General features: G+C 37.3%; 1 protein-coding gene across 3 annotated transcripts; it reads right to left on the bottom strand.

Annotated features, from left to right (window-relative positions):
* Positions 1-7,200: 7,200 nt before the first annotated feature.
* LOC135085682 (nitrilase and fragile histidine triad fusion protein NitFhit) lies at positions 7,201-17,615 on the bottom strand. 3 transcript variants are annotated; one of them, XM_063980490.1, is made up of 11 exons: positions 17,542-17,615; positions 17,045-17,224; positions 16,362-16,520; positions 15,637-15,832; positions 11,819-11,951; positions 9,936-10,154; positions 9,404-9,595; positions 8,838-8,952; positions 8,530-8,607; positions 7,970-8,055; positions 7,201-7,351 (listed from the first exon to the last, which is right to left on the bottom strand). In XM_063980490.1, the coding sequence occupies exons 2-11, from the start codon at positions 17,150-17,152 to the stop codon at positions 7,231-7,233; spliced, it is 1,407 nt and encodes a 468-aa protein (XP_063836560.1). In that variant the 5' UTR covers positions 17,153-17,224; positions 17,542-17,615; the 3' UTR covers positions 7,201-7,230. The 3 variants fall into 3 exon arrangements, with proteins under 3 accessions (XP_063836560.1, XP_063836558.1, XP_063836559.1); XM_063980488.1 differs by having other exon boundaries at positions 17,456-17,602; XM_063980489.1 differs by having other exon boundaries at positions 17,442-17,602.
* Positions 17,616-17,656: the final 41 nt, after the last annotated feature.

Here is a 17,656-nt window from a genome sequence, read left to right on the forward strand (position 1 = left end):
ATCATAACTGTAAAAGTGTCAGAATCCGATGTTGAATCGAATGCCAGTTGAAGTGAGAGAAACATATATCAACCTAGTATAGTTGCCAGTCTCTCATAATCTATGCCAATGAGGGTTTTCGCGATTGAAAAATCCGCCAGATGGCAATACGTAGACGTGAGGTCCAAATGCTGCATGATTGGTTATTTTTGACATGACATTGACAGATATGTCAAAATCCACCAATCATGCAGCATTTGGACCTCGCGTCTACGTATTGCCATCTCGCGGATTTTTCAATCGCGAAAACCCTCATTCATAGCACATGTATAATAATAGACCAAATGAACTTTTATAGATTGTGAAAGAGAAGATAAAGATTTTATTATTTTATTAAAATCTTGCCACGAGGTAGTTTTTCAGTAGAAACCAGGATTGGATAATCTCTACAGGCAAGTAGAGAACATTTTATAAATATTTTTAATCGATTATATCCTTGTGAATCGTTTTAATAAATTGTCATTTTACTTTTTCAATTAAAACTTTTTCAATCCCTAGTCTTGTCAAACTGTCATAATGTCAACAAATTATAAATGTCACGTCAGTTGACTCAATTTCAGTCTTCTGTGCGTTTATTGTATTTTTATTTCAATGAAATAGTGCTAAAGGGTTAGTACTAAAAGTGAAAGCCTTTTTTCAGAAAGAAAACCAATGTGGTGCCCTTATTATTCATACTGTTTGAAAGTTACAAGTCAGTGATACAGAGTTGCCGCCATTATAACTCCGTAGTGATACCATACCAAAGAAGAAGTTTTCCTAAACACTTGTGTTATTTTTATATGTGATCAAATAAAAAGGATTAATTCTACTGCTCAAATGGAATAACTTATCCCAAGAGACCGAATAATAATATAAAAAAAAAACCTCTCCATAGAAATTATCACCATCACGAGGATGTGAATTTTTTTGAGAATTTGATATTGGTCCTGTAAGAAAAGTAGTTGTATTTCAGTAGTAGAATCAACCCTTCTTGTTTCATCAGCAAGAGTAACTATAAAAACGCCCTGTAGGTAGGTATTATTAAGCTGAAGAGTTTGTTTAGTGTCAAAGACTGTCACACAGTGTAACTTAAATTGGCATATTATGATAATGAACATAAAAACTTAAATAAATATTTATGTTAATATTTTTTCTATTTATTTATTTTCCCAAAGCTTCACAGTGACAGCTGAAACAGCAATACTGTTGTAAAACTAAACTTAGAACAAACTGTTACAAATATTTTACAAATTAAAATAAAACCGCATGTTGCTTTACTTTCTCGTATAGGTAATAAATGTAATTAATGGCTAGATTATTAATGTTACTTTGTTACCCTCAATAGTGAGGAGATCTTATAAAATGGTAACCCTGATTTTCATTGTCATTCAAGTGCTCTTTCTTCGCATAGGCTTCTGTGATTTGGCCAAGGGCCACACACATTGCGATAACATTATGCGACATTGATTTGACAGCAGCGGAGTGAAGTCTTGCGACTATGCAAAATGATACCCTGTAATCGTAGCGCATATAGACATAGACGGGGCGGGGCACATAGCTCGTATAGCTGATGGCCGCTGGGGCAGGAAAGTTCTTGAGTGGCGACCACGAGCCGAAAGACGTAGCGTGGGCAGGCCTCCCACTAGGTGGACCGACGATCTGGTGAAGGTCGCGGGAGGTGCCTGTATGCGAGCGGTGCAGGATCGGTCTTCGTGGAAATCCTTGGGGGAGGCCTTTGTCCAGCAGTGGACGTCTTTTCGGCTGAAACGAACGAACGAACGATACGTATTACCACTATTTACCAGACATTACTATTTATTGCATACTCGCCGGATTACACGTAGGAGCACGCGCGTTACAGCTTCGGCCTTGCATTATTATAAGATCTTGTTCCGCCCTTTTTCGAACTTCCTCCGTGAGGATATCCCCGCCGAATTCTATGATGAACCTATCAAAAGTCATATTCTGCAATGTCAACCCACCACAAGGTGGACCGACGACCTGATAAAGGTAGCGGGAAGGCGCTGGATGCAGGCCGCTACCAACCGTGCGATGTGGAAGTCATTGGGGGAGGCCTATGTTCAGTAGTGGACGTCCTGTGGCTGAAATGATGATGATGATGATGAAATGAATGAAAATGACAAAACTTCGAACGTGTATAATACCGTGCCAAAGTAATCATATAATTTTGGCACCTTAATAACTATTGCCGTTTTTGTTGTAAAGATCATGCAGCGCTACTTGTGGATATTATTGGAAAGAAAACTATGTGGGCTCTAGATCTGAAGCCGCTTTAACGAACACGAAGTGCTCATACAATGCGGCGTATTTTCTTCCAGTCTTTAGTCAGGACTTTAGTCGAATTAAAACCCCGGTTGAACGTGATATAGCCGCACTAGAATACGATGCTTTTTTGTATAATCGCAAGACTTCGTTCCGGTGTCGACCGAATGTTATCATGATGTATGTGGCCCAGGGGTTACTGTAGCCGCTAAGGTTTGAAACTTCTTGCTTAAAATATTGTAGTCTTTGGCATAGACTACGACGGTAGTCATGGAGATAGGAGTTTGTTATCTCGTGTCAGATGTAAATGGTGAGAAGAAAACTCATGATTCGTGTTATTTTTATGCAATATGTAGGTTTTTTATAAAAGTGGAACCCCGAGTGATCTCCAAAACCCATTCTATTATTATATACGATTCGGCTTCGATATCTATAATACAATAGGAGTTTATTTCATGTGTCAGATGACAAGGGTGGAAACAACCTACGATTCATGTTGTTTATTTACGTGCAATATGTGGGCATATTATAAAAGTGGAATGCCGAGTTGTATTTCTAAAACTTGTTCTATTATTTTATACTATTTGGCTGCGACTCGGCGTGACGACAATACAAAACATTTTTCGCGAATCGGTGTTCATACATTCACACAATACATTAGACGCCATGTTGTCATAAACGACATATTATAAAATCGCTGTGATTTAATATTCTTAATCATTAATTTTATGGCAAGTGTCCATCAGGAATTATTGTTCTTACACACAGAATCGTATTATTTCGCTTTCGGGTAGTAATATGTCAAAATTGTTGGTTCTTAGGCGAACAATGTATGGAGAACGAACATTGTCCTTTGTGTGTTTGTATTTTTGTTAAATTGTAAGGGGTAATCTCGGGATCTACCGAACCAATTTTAAAAATTCTTTCACCAATAGAAAGCCACATTATTGCTGAGTGTCATAGGTTAAATAAAAAACCCGAAAAATTCCACGCGGGCGAAGCCGCGGGCGGAAAGCTGGTTTATTATATAGAGAAAAGATTTCAATGTTTGTTTGTATTAAATAGGCTTTGATTTGGAAAATTCTTTCACCATAATCCTATATTATCCCTGATGAAGAACGGTACGAAATTCGCCGGGTCAGCTACTAAAATATGCTTCTTTTCCTAAACACAATCAAATAAAAACAAAAATTTGTATGTAAACTTTAGAACTTACCTCAAAGCTCGAACCACCTAAGCTTTCACCAACACATCCATCACAAAAAACACAACACAACACAATCACACACTACACACACTATAACACACAAAACTTGAAGTCGAGTACAACTTTCAAAGCTCACAGCGCACGGATGCGTCGTACTGCCACGACGTCCTACGACACACTGAAAGGACCAAGCTTTTGAAGCTCGGTTTTCATACAAAGGAGCTTTGTAACGGCATTGCACTTTTCAGTAACAATGTTGAGCTTTGTTAAGGCCAATTTGGGGCTGGTTTTAAAGGCGTAATAGAGTCCTAGTTTTTTGGGAAAAAGGAAATTGTGGTTACGTATTTTTGAACGTAAATTGTGTAGTTGGTTGATTCCTTCAACCAATGATTTTAGAATACAGAATTTTAAAAATAAACTCGTAATTCTAGAACTGAAAATTGCTGAAAAATCTTTTTTTGTAGGTCTATTGACTTCGGGAATTAGTGACGTCATTATAAATTGACTTTGCCATACGCGATTCCTATAGATTTTTAATGGAACAAATACTTATTCGGCAACTTTCTTGATGATTTTGAAGCAACAAATTGCTTGAATTTTACAGTAATTGAAAACTAGGTACCTACCCTACTTATTTGAATGTGAACAAATATCAAATTAGTTAATTTTTTTTATCCACAACGAGGAAGCTCTTGGCCTGTATCTCACCTGATGGTATGTGATGATCAGGCTGAAGGCCGAAATGAAGTTGTTTTTTTAGAAAAGTGCCTTAATTAACAGCTAGGTTAATAATGATAATTGTTTTTATTTTTGGTACCAATTAAATACTTTTTCTTTCATTAATCATCATCATCATTTCAGCCACAGAACGTCCACTGCTGAACATAGGGCTCCCCCAATGATTTCCACACCGGTTGGTGGCGGCCTGCATCCAGCGCCTTTCCTACCTACCTTTTAAGGTCGTCGGTCCTCCTTGTGGGTGGACGTCCTACAATGCGCGATTTCTGTGTGTGGTCTGAACTTAATTAAATAAGCTTTTCCTTGTTTAAATAACTTTGGACCTCCATTTAAATACCTTTCATAGCCAATACTTACGTCAGAATAACTATTGCGTAATACTTTCAGACTGTTTAACTATGTATAGGTCTACATTTAATTTTAATCAGTCCGTGCCTGAGGTATGGGAGCGGCACGGGAGGAGTGACATTGACATTTATGACGTGACAGAGCATAGAAATAAGCACATTGAAGGGGATTCCGTGGAGGGTAGCATGGTCGATCTGTTTTAATGGTTTCAATTTATTATTTAATGGACTTTAGTGTACAAATTTGGTGTTATTTTGTGTTCTAAAGTGCAGTGAAGTGATAAATTAATAAAAAGCATTGAAATACTTCGAATTTGAGCGCGCATCGAGTGTCGAGTGGGTTGTCGTATGAACAACCCGCTTTGGACCCGGTGGCGTCTCGAAACCTGCTTACGGGCATACTTAACTCCACGGAATCCATGAAAAATCAATAGAACTGAAACACCCACGTTCTATTGATAACTATGTCAATTATTTTTCACTCGACATTGGCAGAAAATAAAATAAAAAAAATAAGCACATTGAAGTCTCGCTCACGTTTGACGTCTCAAAACATCCTCCCGTGACGCTCACATACCTCAGGCACTGACTGAGGTTTACTAAAGAGGATTTTTGAAAGCAGTAATTCCACTAAGTATTATAAGAAAGTATAACACAATCATCCATGTATACGAGAATGTACTATGACTACAATCTATTAATATAACTAAAAGAAGCATTGAAAAGGAAAGGATTATACCTACGACGAACTACCCAAGCTATTAGCCCTTGATTCTCTTTCATCATCATCATCATCATGATCATTTTAGCCATAGCACGTCCAGTTGAACATAGGCCTCCCCTAATGATTTCCACAATGGGCGGTTGGTTGCAACCTGCATCCAGCGCCTTCCCGCTACATTTATGAGGTCATCGGTCCATCTTGTGGGTGGACTTATTGGGTCTTGTGGGTTTATTCGCTTTAGCAACCCATAATAAAATCCTTAAGAAGTAATAAAACTCAACCCCTTTATTAATAAAATTGAGTTACACCCTAGTTGAACACTGGCTTAAATTGTCATTTGGTATGGAAATGTCATTTTAATCCATGGTTCATCCTAGGTGTAACTTTTTATTAATAAGGGGTAGGTAGTAGTTCTTCAAATAAAAATATTTATTTCACAATCCCAACTAATATTATAAATGCAAAAGTAACTCTGTCTGTCTGTCTGTCTGTCTGTCTGTCTGTCTGTCTGTCTGTTACGCTTTCCCGCTTAAACCTCGCAACCGATTTTGATGAAATTTGGCATAGAGATAGTTTGAGTCCCGGGAAAGAACATAGGATAGTTTTTATCCCGGTTTTTGAAACAGGGACGCGCGCGATAAAGTTTTTCTGTGACAGACAAAATTCCACGCGGGCGAAGCCGCAGGCGGAAAGCTAGTTATCCCTATAAATAATTATAGAGTTAAGGAAGGATGCTGGAGTAGTCCGAGCAGTAAACCCTTCATGCCTCGCATAACCTAAGTACCATACGATGGACACGTGTGATACTTCGACTACACAAAAAGTATGTTTATTTTCGAACGTAAACAGATCTGAGGCTGGTGGCCATAGTAAATGTTGTTCGTCTTGGTAAGACCTTTCAAATGGCTGCACAAACATAACTATTGGAGCCGGGTACCATTCTGCAAAAAAGTATGTTTATCTTCGAACACAACCAGATCTGAGGCTGGTGGTCATAGTAAAAGTTGTTCGTCTTGGTAAGACCTTTCAAATGACACTAGAAGCATATTATTATCTATTGGAGCCGGGTACCATTTTGCCCATTGTCCTTTATACACTAGTTTTGCCAGCGGCTTCGCCCGCGTGAAATTGTATTGTATATTATTTATTATTATTATTTATGTAGGTACTTTGGGTGACAGTTATTTAGCTTACAAGATAGGTCCCCATACTTATTTGATGTTACTGTCCGTGGTTCTTCGAGGTTATAAAAACATTGTTTTGTCACTCATGCGCTTTGCACTGGAGCAGTCGAACTTGTTCTTCTGATTAATTTCGTTGCGGGTCCAATGACAGTTTAACTTACCCCGGGACAAACTTGACCTTCACTGGTTGGGTTATTGGCGGTCAAGCTGTAGATCCTGGCTACACAGGAGTTGCAGCGGTGGGAACGAGAGGTGGGAATAATCCCGTTAATGTGTAGAGTTAGTTTGTCTCTACATGAGATTTAAAGACTTTCACATTGCAATATGATTCTTCTTGGCAACATTTTACAAGAAAATGTTTTTCATCATTATCATTTCAGCTACAGGACGTCCACTGCTGAACATAGGCCTCCCTCAATGATTTCAATAATGTCCGGTTGGTAGCGGCCTGCATCCAGCGCCTTCCTGCTACCTTTATGAAAATGTTTTTGGTGGGTAAGTAGGTATAATAATTTTCTTCAAAATATTTCTTGAAGTATAGAATCGTTTATAGATCGTTCGAAGCGCGTCATTATTGTAGTGTGCGTTTGCACTCATGGATCATTTAGCGTGTGCCGATAACACTCAAACATTATAAAGAATGGTGGAGCACGTCTTCGTGGATGAAACGATCTATAATTTTGAATGAATACACCAAAGTAAATTATATTTATTGCACATTTATTTACATTATCTACTTAACAGGTTTTCTTCTTTTATCATCTTCTCTAATTCTTTCTTCAAGAAGTTCGCTTCTTCTTGCATTTCTTCTAAACTTCTGGCAGGTTTCGCTGGGTGTCCTGTTTTGAACCTGAGGAAGTAAAATTATAGGTCTAGTAGGGCATAACTTAGTCAGTGCCTGAGGTACGGGAGCGGCACGGGAGGGTGTTTTTGTGACGTCAAAGTTAAACGTCAACAAGACTTCAGATTATGCTTCAGATTTGGTAGCTAGTGCATTCAGAGTAGGGATGTTATGGATATGTAGTTTCGGTTATGGATATGGTTACGGATATAGGAATATTATTATACCGGTTACGGTTACGGATATTTTTTTATTTCGGATATCCGAAAGTTTCCGTTACGGTTACGGATATCTGTGCTTTAGAATGCAATTTGCAAAAGTTGTCCAACACGGTTCATTCATGGCCGCACACTGTCTTTACATCGAATAAAAAGTAATAAAAAAATAAAAAGTGATAAGTAATAGATGGCATTATAAAGGTAAATCAGGCTGTTATGCCTTTACATAGTATAATGCTATACAAAAAACAATTGAAACTGCCTACATCCGAAATTATCCGAAACTTTTGAATCGGTTACGGTTTCGGATATTTTTTTATTTCGTATATCCGAAAGTTTCGGTTACGGTTACGGATATCTATAACATCCCTGATCAAAACCCAAAAAATTAATATATTTTTTTACTTACTGATCGTGTTTAGCTAACTCTAAATATATGAGATCATTGTCTATGAAGTCTCCTTTTTTCCTTGGCATAACATGGCAGTGTAGATGCTGAAAAACAAATAAAATAAAGGTGGATTTATATTTGTCTGAAGAGTTGTGTCATAATGACGCATCAAAACAGAATTTGTTTTATACATTTAGGTTGGGTTGCACCATCTTACAAAACGTCAAGTGTGTCAAACTCCATACAAAAAGACCGGTTAAAGTTATAGTTACGGTTAAATTTAAGGTGGTGCAATTCAACCTTAGTATTATAACGTCAAACGTCAGAAGCCGACACGTCACAACTCTAGTTTGAACGTTAGCTTTTTATCTCAGAATTTGATTAAGTAATATTATTTCTTTTTTTAACACGTGTTTGACGGAAGTTCCGACGTATTTTAATCATAAATATTTATGACAACAAAAAATAAATACTAATTGAAAGAAAAAAAAAGTTATGGGTGTTTTTGGAAAAATCTCAGTACAGTATAAAAGTACTTATCTCCCAAACTAAAACTGTTTACTTAGATAAAGTAATACCTTAACAGTCTGTCCTGCATCTGGGCCATCTTGCACGGTGACTGTACACGATTGTGTGTTGTGTACTTTTTCCATTAACTGAAACGAACAATTTCAATAACTTACAATTCTGATTTTTTAGTTATGAAATTAAAAAGTTAGTACTCGAGGTATGGTAGCGGCAAGTTGTTTTTGTGACATCAAACGTCAGCGAGACTTCAGATTTGCTTCAGGCTTGTATGCTCTGTCACGTCATGTCGCTACTCCCGTATCTCAGGCACTGACTCAGTTAAGCGCTAGACCTATAGAAATGTTAAGTATTTAAATACCTTTTGAACCAAAATCACAGTTCTGTAGAAATCATCAGCTTCTTCCGGAGTCAAGTCTCTATTCCTTTCGGCCAAGCGAAGGGGCGCCACCAATACATGACCTGGTATGACACACCTGAAAATACATTGGATGTTAGACTTTATTGCATACAAGCTGTGCCCGCGACTTCGTACGCGTGAAAATTGATAAATATTTCCCGTTTTTGCAACATTTTTCGCGGTACGCCCGGACAGTTAGTTTAGTGTGCGACTCGTCAGAAGCCGTTACGATACGACACAATACTGTAGTTTAAACATAACTACTAAATGTATAAATGTATGAAACCGATTCCGTTTTCTGATGCGTCACGCACGACCCAACACGTAATAGAAATATGAATCCGCCTTTAAAAATAAAAAATGTGTAATATTATGTCAACGTGAAATTGTGAATCCGTCAGTTTATAATATAACGCGTGAGATTGTAAACTAACAGTGGGTTACGTTAGATTGTAATCTAACTACTAACTACGACTGATATGACGGAATTCACAATTTTACGGTGACTTTAATATTTTATAACCTACCTCAAATTAACAAAAGCATAAGTCAACTTGGACTTATAGAAGACACAAGTGTCCGGAACTCTGACGTGTCCGAACACGTGCGTTGGCCCGGACACGGTCCGGACGGGGCTGTCCGGGACCTCCGTCCGGGGCTTGTGGGCCGGCAGAGGGGATTTGCGAAGCGCTAGCGTGTAGAGCGAGTAGATATCTCTTCTGAAACAACAGAAATTGTGGTTTAATAGACAGATAAGTTTCTGGTAAGCTATCAAAAACTTTATCATGGACCGATGACAGTTATTTCGTGATCTACGAAAAATGATAACACCCACCTACTTACCTGGCAGTTAAGTTTCTAATAGGCTAAAGAGACTTCATTAGGAATCGGTGAAGTTGGTACTGTATAAGTGGTATTATATCTGACAAATAAGTCCCAGATAAGTCCCTAATAAGCTATGAAGGAGTCAGTGTAAGTTATCTCTAAGTAAGTAGACCTTCGAAGCAGAAAGTTTATCTTTTAAATAAATTCCTGATAAATCAGGGACTTCAAACTCACCTTCTATGCTGAAAGACAGGCATGTTTCTTCTGACGTCTGCCAACTTATCGCTCGACAACTCAAACACCTTATACACTGACGTTTCCTCCCCGCAGTCCGCTATAACTTCGCCCCATGGATCTACACACAATGCGTGGCCATAGGATTGTCGTTTGGCGTTGTGTTGCCCGGTCTGAGCCGCTGCTATGACGTAGGTTTGATTCTCTATCGCGCGCGACCTTTGGGGAATTGAGAAAAAAAAATGAAAAATTAGGTTTAACAACTATTGAAAAAAAAGTTTTATAGCGGATTATATTTGTCTGATGCATTGTGTCATTATGACGCATCAGAACGGAATTTGTTTAATACATAGTGTGACAGAACTTTCAGAAGTCATCACGACACCACACAACACTAGTTTATCAAATTGATTCCGCTCTGATGCGTCACACACAACTCTTAAGTAAATTAAAACAAAAAAAATCCGGAACTTTGTTAAATCGTGGTTTCTAAACTCAAGCCAATAAAAAAAACCGGCCAAGTGCGTGTCGGACTCACGCACAAAGGGTTCCGTACCATTGATTTATGAAATTATTTATTTTTATTTATTTTAATATTTTAAACTATTATGTTGCATTTTTACTATAAAATTATCACGTCGAAACGTCGGGAGGGTAAATATTTTATTTACCGTTAAAATAGATATTGTTGCAACAATTTTTTTTTCAATTTAAGTTATTTGTATGAAAGATTTCGCGGTAATAAGCGGTTTACGATTTACGAGGTATTAAAAAAACTACTTACTGGATCTCGTTCAAAACAATTTTCGTTGGTAGTTTTTATAGTAATGTACATCTTATGTTTTTTTTTAGATTTTTCATTTTCTTATTTTAGAAGTTAGGGAGGGGGGACCAACTTTTTTCCACTTTGGAAGCGTCTGTCACGCAAACTATTCGGGTTAGAAAAAAAGTATTTTAGAAACCTCGATATCATTTTTGAAGACCTATCCATAGATACCACACACGTATGTGTTTGATGAAAAAAATTTTTTGACTTTCAGTTCTAAGTATGGGGAGCCCCCAATATATTTATTATAATTTTTTTATTTTTGCATCAAAATCTTAATGCGGTTCACAGAATACCTACCTACCAAGTTTCAACAGTATAGCCACAGAATAATAATAAGGTATAGCTCTTATAGTTTCGGAAAAAAATGGCTGTGACATACGGACGGACAGACGGACAGACAGACATGACGAATCTATAAGGGTTCCGTTTTTTGCCATTTCGCTACGGAACCCTAAAAAGAAAATTAAACACATTTGGGCTTAAAACCTTTACGGTAACTCAGTTAAACTTCTGCTCAATAGGTAATAATGGGAATGGGGGATTTGTGTAACTTTCTATATCACGAATCCCCATTAGATTAAAAAATGCCAACAATAGACGTTTAAAAAATTTCAAAATCTTATGTTTCAAGAAAGTTCTCTGAATTTACCACAAATGCTTGTAGCACAGATCGTGTATAATTTACAATAATTACTTACCTAATAATTTACCTGTGTAACAGGATTGAAATCGAAAAAAAAGTGGGGCAGTAAATTATCTTCTAACTACATAAGTTCGCTAATACGTAGACCATAGTAAATTATGAATAACTAGCTTTCCGCCCGCGGCTTCGCCCGCGTGGAATTTTGTCTGTCACAGAAAAACTTTATCGCGCGCGTCCCTGTTTCAAAAACCGGGATAAAAACTATCCTATGTTCTTTCCCGGGACTCAAACTATCTCTATGCCAAATTTCATCAAAATCGGTTGCGAGGTTTAAGCGGGAAAGCGTAACAGACAGACAGACAGACAGAGTTACTTTCGCATTTATAATATTAGTTGGGATAGATCAAATACCTCAACAAAACATGCCAATGGGCCGCCCCAGTCACTTTAGTGAATGCAGATGGATAAGTCAGAATCTCAGCACCCATAGAAGCGAGCGCTGTGCTTAGCTCGGGGAATCTCATGTCGTAGCATATTGCCATACCTGGAAATTACCAAACATATATTTGAACTAGCTTTCCGCCCGTGTGTAATTTTGTCTGTCACAGAAAACTTTATCGCGCGCGTCCCTGTTTCAAATACCGGGATAAAAAAAACTATCCTATGTCCTTTCCCGGGACTCAAACTATCTCTATGCCAAATTTCATCAAAATCGGTCCGGTGGTTTAGGCGTGAAAGCCAGACAGATAGACAGAGTTACTTTCGCATTTTTAATATTAGTATAGATAGTATAGATGGCATTATAAAGGTAAATCAGGCTGTTATGCCTTTACATATAATGCTACACAAAAAACAATTTAAACTGCCTACATCCGAAACTATCCGAAACTTTTGAAACGGTTTCGGATATTTTTTTTATTTCGGATATCCGAAAGTTCGGTTACGGTTACGGATATCCATAACATCCCTGATTTGAATCCATATTCGTTTGTTTTTAACAAACAACCCTGTAACTTTGTCAAAGCCGCTTACAAAACGGTCAAGTTAACCTGGAGACCGTTACGTCACATCGACGTTCTGGCAAGGACAGGGCGAACGCGCGGAGGTGTGCAGGTGTCGGCGCAAATAGGCCACCGACCATAGCCACCGGCTGGGAGCCGCCACATTTTATAGCCCGCTCGTTGCTAAATATTCGGAATAGATATTTGGATTTACCTAATCCAAATATTTTAATCCAACCCATCCCTAGTGAAGTGAAGTAGTGCGACAGTGGCGGGTGTCGGCGTTTTGTGTGGCACGTAGTGACCACTAGTGGCGAGTCGCGGACACTACTGTGGCGAATCACACTACTATAGCGGGTGGCCGCCACCGGATACACATGTGCGGCGCGGATAGGGTTGCCAGGTGTCCGGCTTTAGCCGGACATGTTTGGCTTTTTACGGTCTTGTCCGGCCAAATTTTGTCTAGTCCGGCCTGTCCGGCTTTTGTTAGGCTTTTTATGTGGCTGCCGCGCCAGGCGAAAGTCGATATACAGAATATTATCAAGCGCACGCATCAGGATGTTTGGCAACCGATGTCGATAGTACTCACTCGTGAGCTAGACACTTGAAAGTCAAATTGGCCAAATGAAACACAGTCCGGCTTTTGTGTTTTTGGACCTGGCAACTCTAGGCGCGGATATACAAAATACATTAAAAAGTGTGTTAAGTCACCGTCACTGGCCACCGGTGGCTGTGATCGGTGGCCCATTTGCGCCGACACTAAGTAGGAGGGAGAGTCACATACAAGTGAGGTGCGTTGTTAGCTCGATTTTTTAGATGGATTTTACTTTTTGAGAGCAGAGAAATACAAGATAGTTTTTATCCCGGGTTTTGGAAGAGGGACAAGCGCGTTACAACAGTAGCCTAATCCATATATTTTGACACAGTCAAAATGTCGTTGACGTTTAGAAGTCGTCCCATTGAAAAACAGTTTTAAATCCGTATTCACAAGGGTCATTTCGATAGATCGATTACTCGATAGGATCGCAACTCAGCGATTTGTTATCGTTGAAGTTTTGTTACGTGAATAAGGCTACTGAGGGCTGAGTGTGAGTTTTTTTCAAACTCGCTCTTTAAAAATCGTAACTCACGAGCAAAACTAGCCAGAAATTAATAAAATTAAAGCTTTTGTTTTACTAAATTAGACGGTACTGTGTAAAATGTTGTTTTTTTATTTTAAGAAATGTCCAAGGATATTTAATTTTAACCTTAAGGCGATAATCACACTGCACCGCGCTCCGCTGCGATCCGCGTGATTACATATAACAAATCCCGCGCGCAAACGCGTTGTCAGTGTGTTGTGCCGCGCGTGTTTTCTATACAAACTGAGGTACAGTCACGGAATGAAAAGGTTCGTCAGTTTTCAAATTGATTCCTTCAACGAATCGCGAGCACATATTACCTTTTGAAACTATGTTACAGAATAATCTCGAGTTAGAGAAAATAATCTTTAACTGTTCGTCAGTAAAGTTCATAATTATTCAGATCAAAGTTGTTTGACGATTTATCTTGTCAAGATTATTATGATTGATAAACTAAAACCTTCTTGTTGGTTCAAGCTGCCATTATTATTTCTATTAAATTAAAAAAAACTACATTTTGTAACATTGCATGGGATAGAAAATTAAACAAGCAAAACCTTATTCGTTAGCAAACGTCATATTTATTTAAATGTTAGCAGCACTGTTTCTTGCACTGTTATGTTGGCAGGTTTGACTCTTACAGTACTTAGTGCAAGCGAAAACCGACACTAAGGTGACGAACCTTTTTATTCCGCGACTGTACTTGCATACAATGATTAAATCTGTCGTCCCGCGTACCGCGGCGGAGCGCGGTGCAGGCGTCTTTCCGTTCTATACATGGCCAGAACGCACCCATAGGAAACTGCTCGTGTATATTTTGGAGTGTCTCTTTGTAAGTCGGTCACTACAAACTATACACGAATTTTGCGTACTGATCGTGTATAGTTTGTATCGTGGATGGATTCCGTCTTCGCTCCAAACTATACTACACCACTTACAGTTGACTAGAGTGTGTTTAGTTTATTTGATTTAATAAAATATGGAATTATATTTAAAATTATTACATTTATTAGATATTATGCTCGTGCTTTGTCCTCGAGATTAGAAATAAGAACTACCTATGTAGATCACTTACGGTGATGCCATTTTTAAATTCATTAATTATTACATAAAATATTATTATTTTACTGAATCTACATATTATTATAATAAATCTAGATTTATAACACTAATGTAAGTGGTTTCTGAAATTAAATTGATTAGGTAGATTTCAAATTAAATAAAAATTATTTATTAGTGAGAGTGAATGAAGAAAGTTAAATGTGCATTATTAACTAAAATTGTCGACCGTTCGGTGTAGTGGTTCGAAACGGATAACTGTTCCGGAGGTAGCGGGTTCGATTCCCGCACAGTACAAACATTAATTTGTGTGCATGAACATATTTTGATATTTCTTTGTATTGGACTGGGTGTCTTCTATGTATAATAAGTATGTATTTACAAAAAAAGTATTTAAGTATGTATCCGTTATCTAGTACCCATAGTACAAGCTTTGCTTAGTTTGGGACTTGAAGCGCAGTGTAAAATGTCCAGGGATATTTATTTTTATTTATAAGCTTTTATCTCAAGAACAAAAATCATTTTGACATACATAATTCTTAATTTAAGAGTTATTCAGCCCCAAAACAAATATCTTTTCTATGGCAGAATATGAAACACCAAAAAGCTCTTTATCAAAACAATGGCACGTGTCGAAATTGATTCAATGTTTAAAGTAGACACGCAGTTATGAATTAATATGTAATAGAAAGAGAGGTAAATAAGTCAAAATGACGAGCATGCAACTAAGTACTCGCGTATACATTGTAATCGCGAACTTATTACAATACATACATGATTAGTCCGTATGCGTACTGACGATGTATATTTTGGAGTAAGATAATTGACCTAAGTCACTACAAAGTATACGCGAGCAGTACGCAGCGTATGCGTACTGGTCGTGTATAGTTTGGAGGAGCTTAGTAAAAAAAGTCACATCCAAACTATACTCGATTAGTTTCACACCCTTGCGTTCTGGCTATGTATAGAATGGAAAGACGCCGCGGTGCAGTGTGATAATCGTCTTAAAAAGGTAGAAAAGAAGAAAGAAAAATATTTACATATGTACCTATCCTTCCAACCGGTGTGTCAACAGGAGTGACCACATGTGCGCCTGGATGGCTGAAATCGCTTTCTTTCAACCGAACGTTCTTCTCCGGAATCTCTACATCGAATAGATGTAGTTTCCTGTACGTTTGTACTATTTCTCCATTGCTATCTATTATAATGTGTGTGTTGTACATTTTGTCTGGCCTTGAATCATCCTGAAACGTGATGTACAAATGTTTATTAGGTAATTAAAATATGTCATAATAATAAAGGACTATGCAATTAAAAATTAATGTATTTTATTAAATGAACATAATATGAATAAAAAAATTAATGAATTACAAATGTGGTTAAAACAACAATATTGCTAGGATTCCAATCTAAATGTACTGCAGAACTTAAATTTTAGGGTCTTCAATTACTAGTGCTTAGAGTATAATGTTTTAATTCATATGGAAGGACAAAGACTCTTTTCAGCACCAACTTATATGGTCTTTTAATTTTGATCAGAAAAGGGTGGATTCTACTACCCAAATACAATTATTTTTCTGATACAACCATTAATAACTTCTCAAAAAATGGACTTTTCCATACTAAATATTTGAACTTAAGAAAAGTTGTTGAATTTGAGCAGCAGAATCAATACTATTTGTTTGATCAAGTATAAGGACAAGTAAAAATGCCCTGAAAAAACCTACATGGTGACAATGAATTTGAAATAATTTTATGCCATATTTAAAATACCTTCTCATGAACACCACCCATGGACAGCCAGACCTTGTGCTTGGCGGCCAATTCTCTGTACTTTCCCACTGTGTTCCCACCGAGGATTGGCTCGGCGAACTTTACGATGTCGTTTTTGTTGTCACAAATATAATCGCAGGCTTCTGGGAAGAATATCATCTGAAAATCAAGTCATCAAGATTTTATAAGAGTTAAGAAATAATTTAATGTATTTTCTTTGCTTAAGCAGGGCTACGTTTACGTATTTTTGAGTCTATCTGACAGTATTTCTTATGCATGCATCTCTCTTTATGTCAGAGGAATGGAAAAATTCAACACTTTGAATAATTTCTGGGAGTGACGTTGCTGTTACTGGATGTTACTACTTTTTTGTAACCAGAAATAGAAAAATATAAACTATGGATACAAATTTTTAGAAGGTTTTAAAGACATGAAGCATAAGTGACAACTTGAAAAGACACTCAATCTTTAGATTTAAATTAGATTTCATTCCTTAAAAAACTTTTTAAGTACCTAACATCAATTTTAATTAAATCTAAATTCTTTATTCATTTCTTATTAACCTGATGTAATCATTGGGGAAGGCCTATGTTCCGCAGTAGACTTCTTGTGGCTGAAATGATGATGATGATGATGATATGAATTGATATAATAAAAAATAATTTCTAGCAATAATGAATTACCTGTGCCCCATCATTGGCTGCATCGTTCACTAAATTACTAACTACTTGCAAGTTCTGCGTTTTATCTGCGACGGATGTCATTTGGCACACTGCAATCTTCTTGGACATTTTGGTTTTTTGACTCGCGTGCCTTGTGAAGTCCCTTTGGTATATTTTTGTCAGCAGCGTTAAACTCCACAGCTGGAAAAAGATATTTAAAAAAATCTATTTCTGTCTCTGAGTTTTAATAACTTTTATTAAAACCTAACTTCCTGAAAGTAGGTACTTGCAAAGGTTCTAGAGTACAATTACAGCCACTTGAGTGTAAGATAAGCTTAAATAAATGCACACAAAAGAATCTATTTGCAAAACACATAAAACTGATAAGGGTTAAATTAACATTGATAAGAATACATACACTTTGGAACTTACGCGCATGATATTGGCCAATAATTTATAGCAGAATTATAATTTCTTTGCAATTACCACTGAAAAGTATGTAAATATTTTTTATTTACCGAAAAAACCTGCTACCGATTCCAACTTTTGACTATTTTTGACATTTCACCATATGATATGACCTTGACAATTTATTTGACATTCAAATTTGAAAGGTAGTGATGACCGAGGGGC

Source organism: Ostrinia nubilalis, chromosome 29 (assembly GCF_963855985.1).
Source record: "Ostrinia nubilalis chromosome 29, ilOstNubi1.1, whole genome shotgun sequence".
Lineage (NCBI taxonomy): Eukaryota > Metazoa > Arthropoda > Insecta > Lepidoptera > Crambidae > Ostrinia > Ostrinia nubilalis.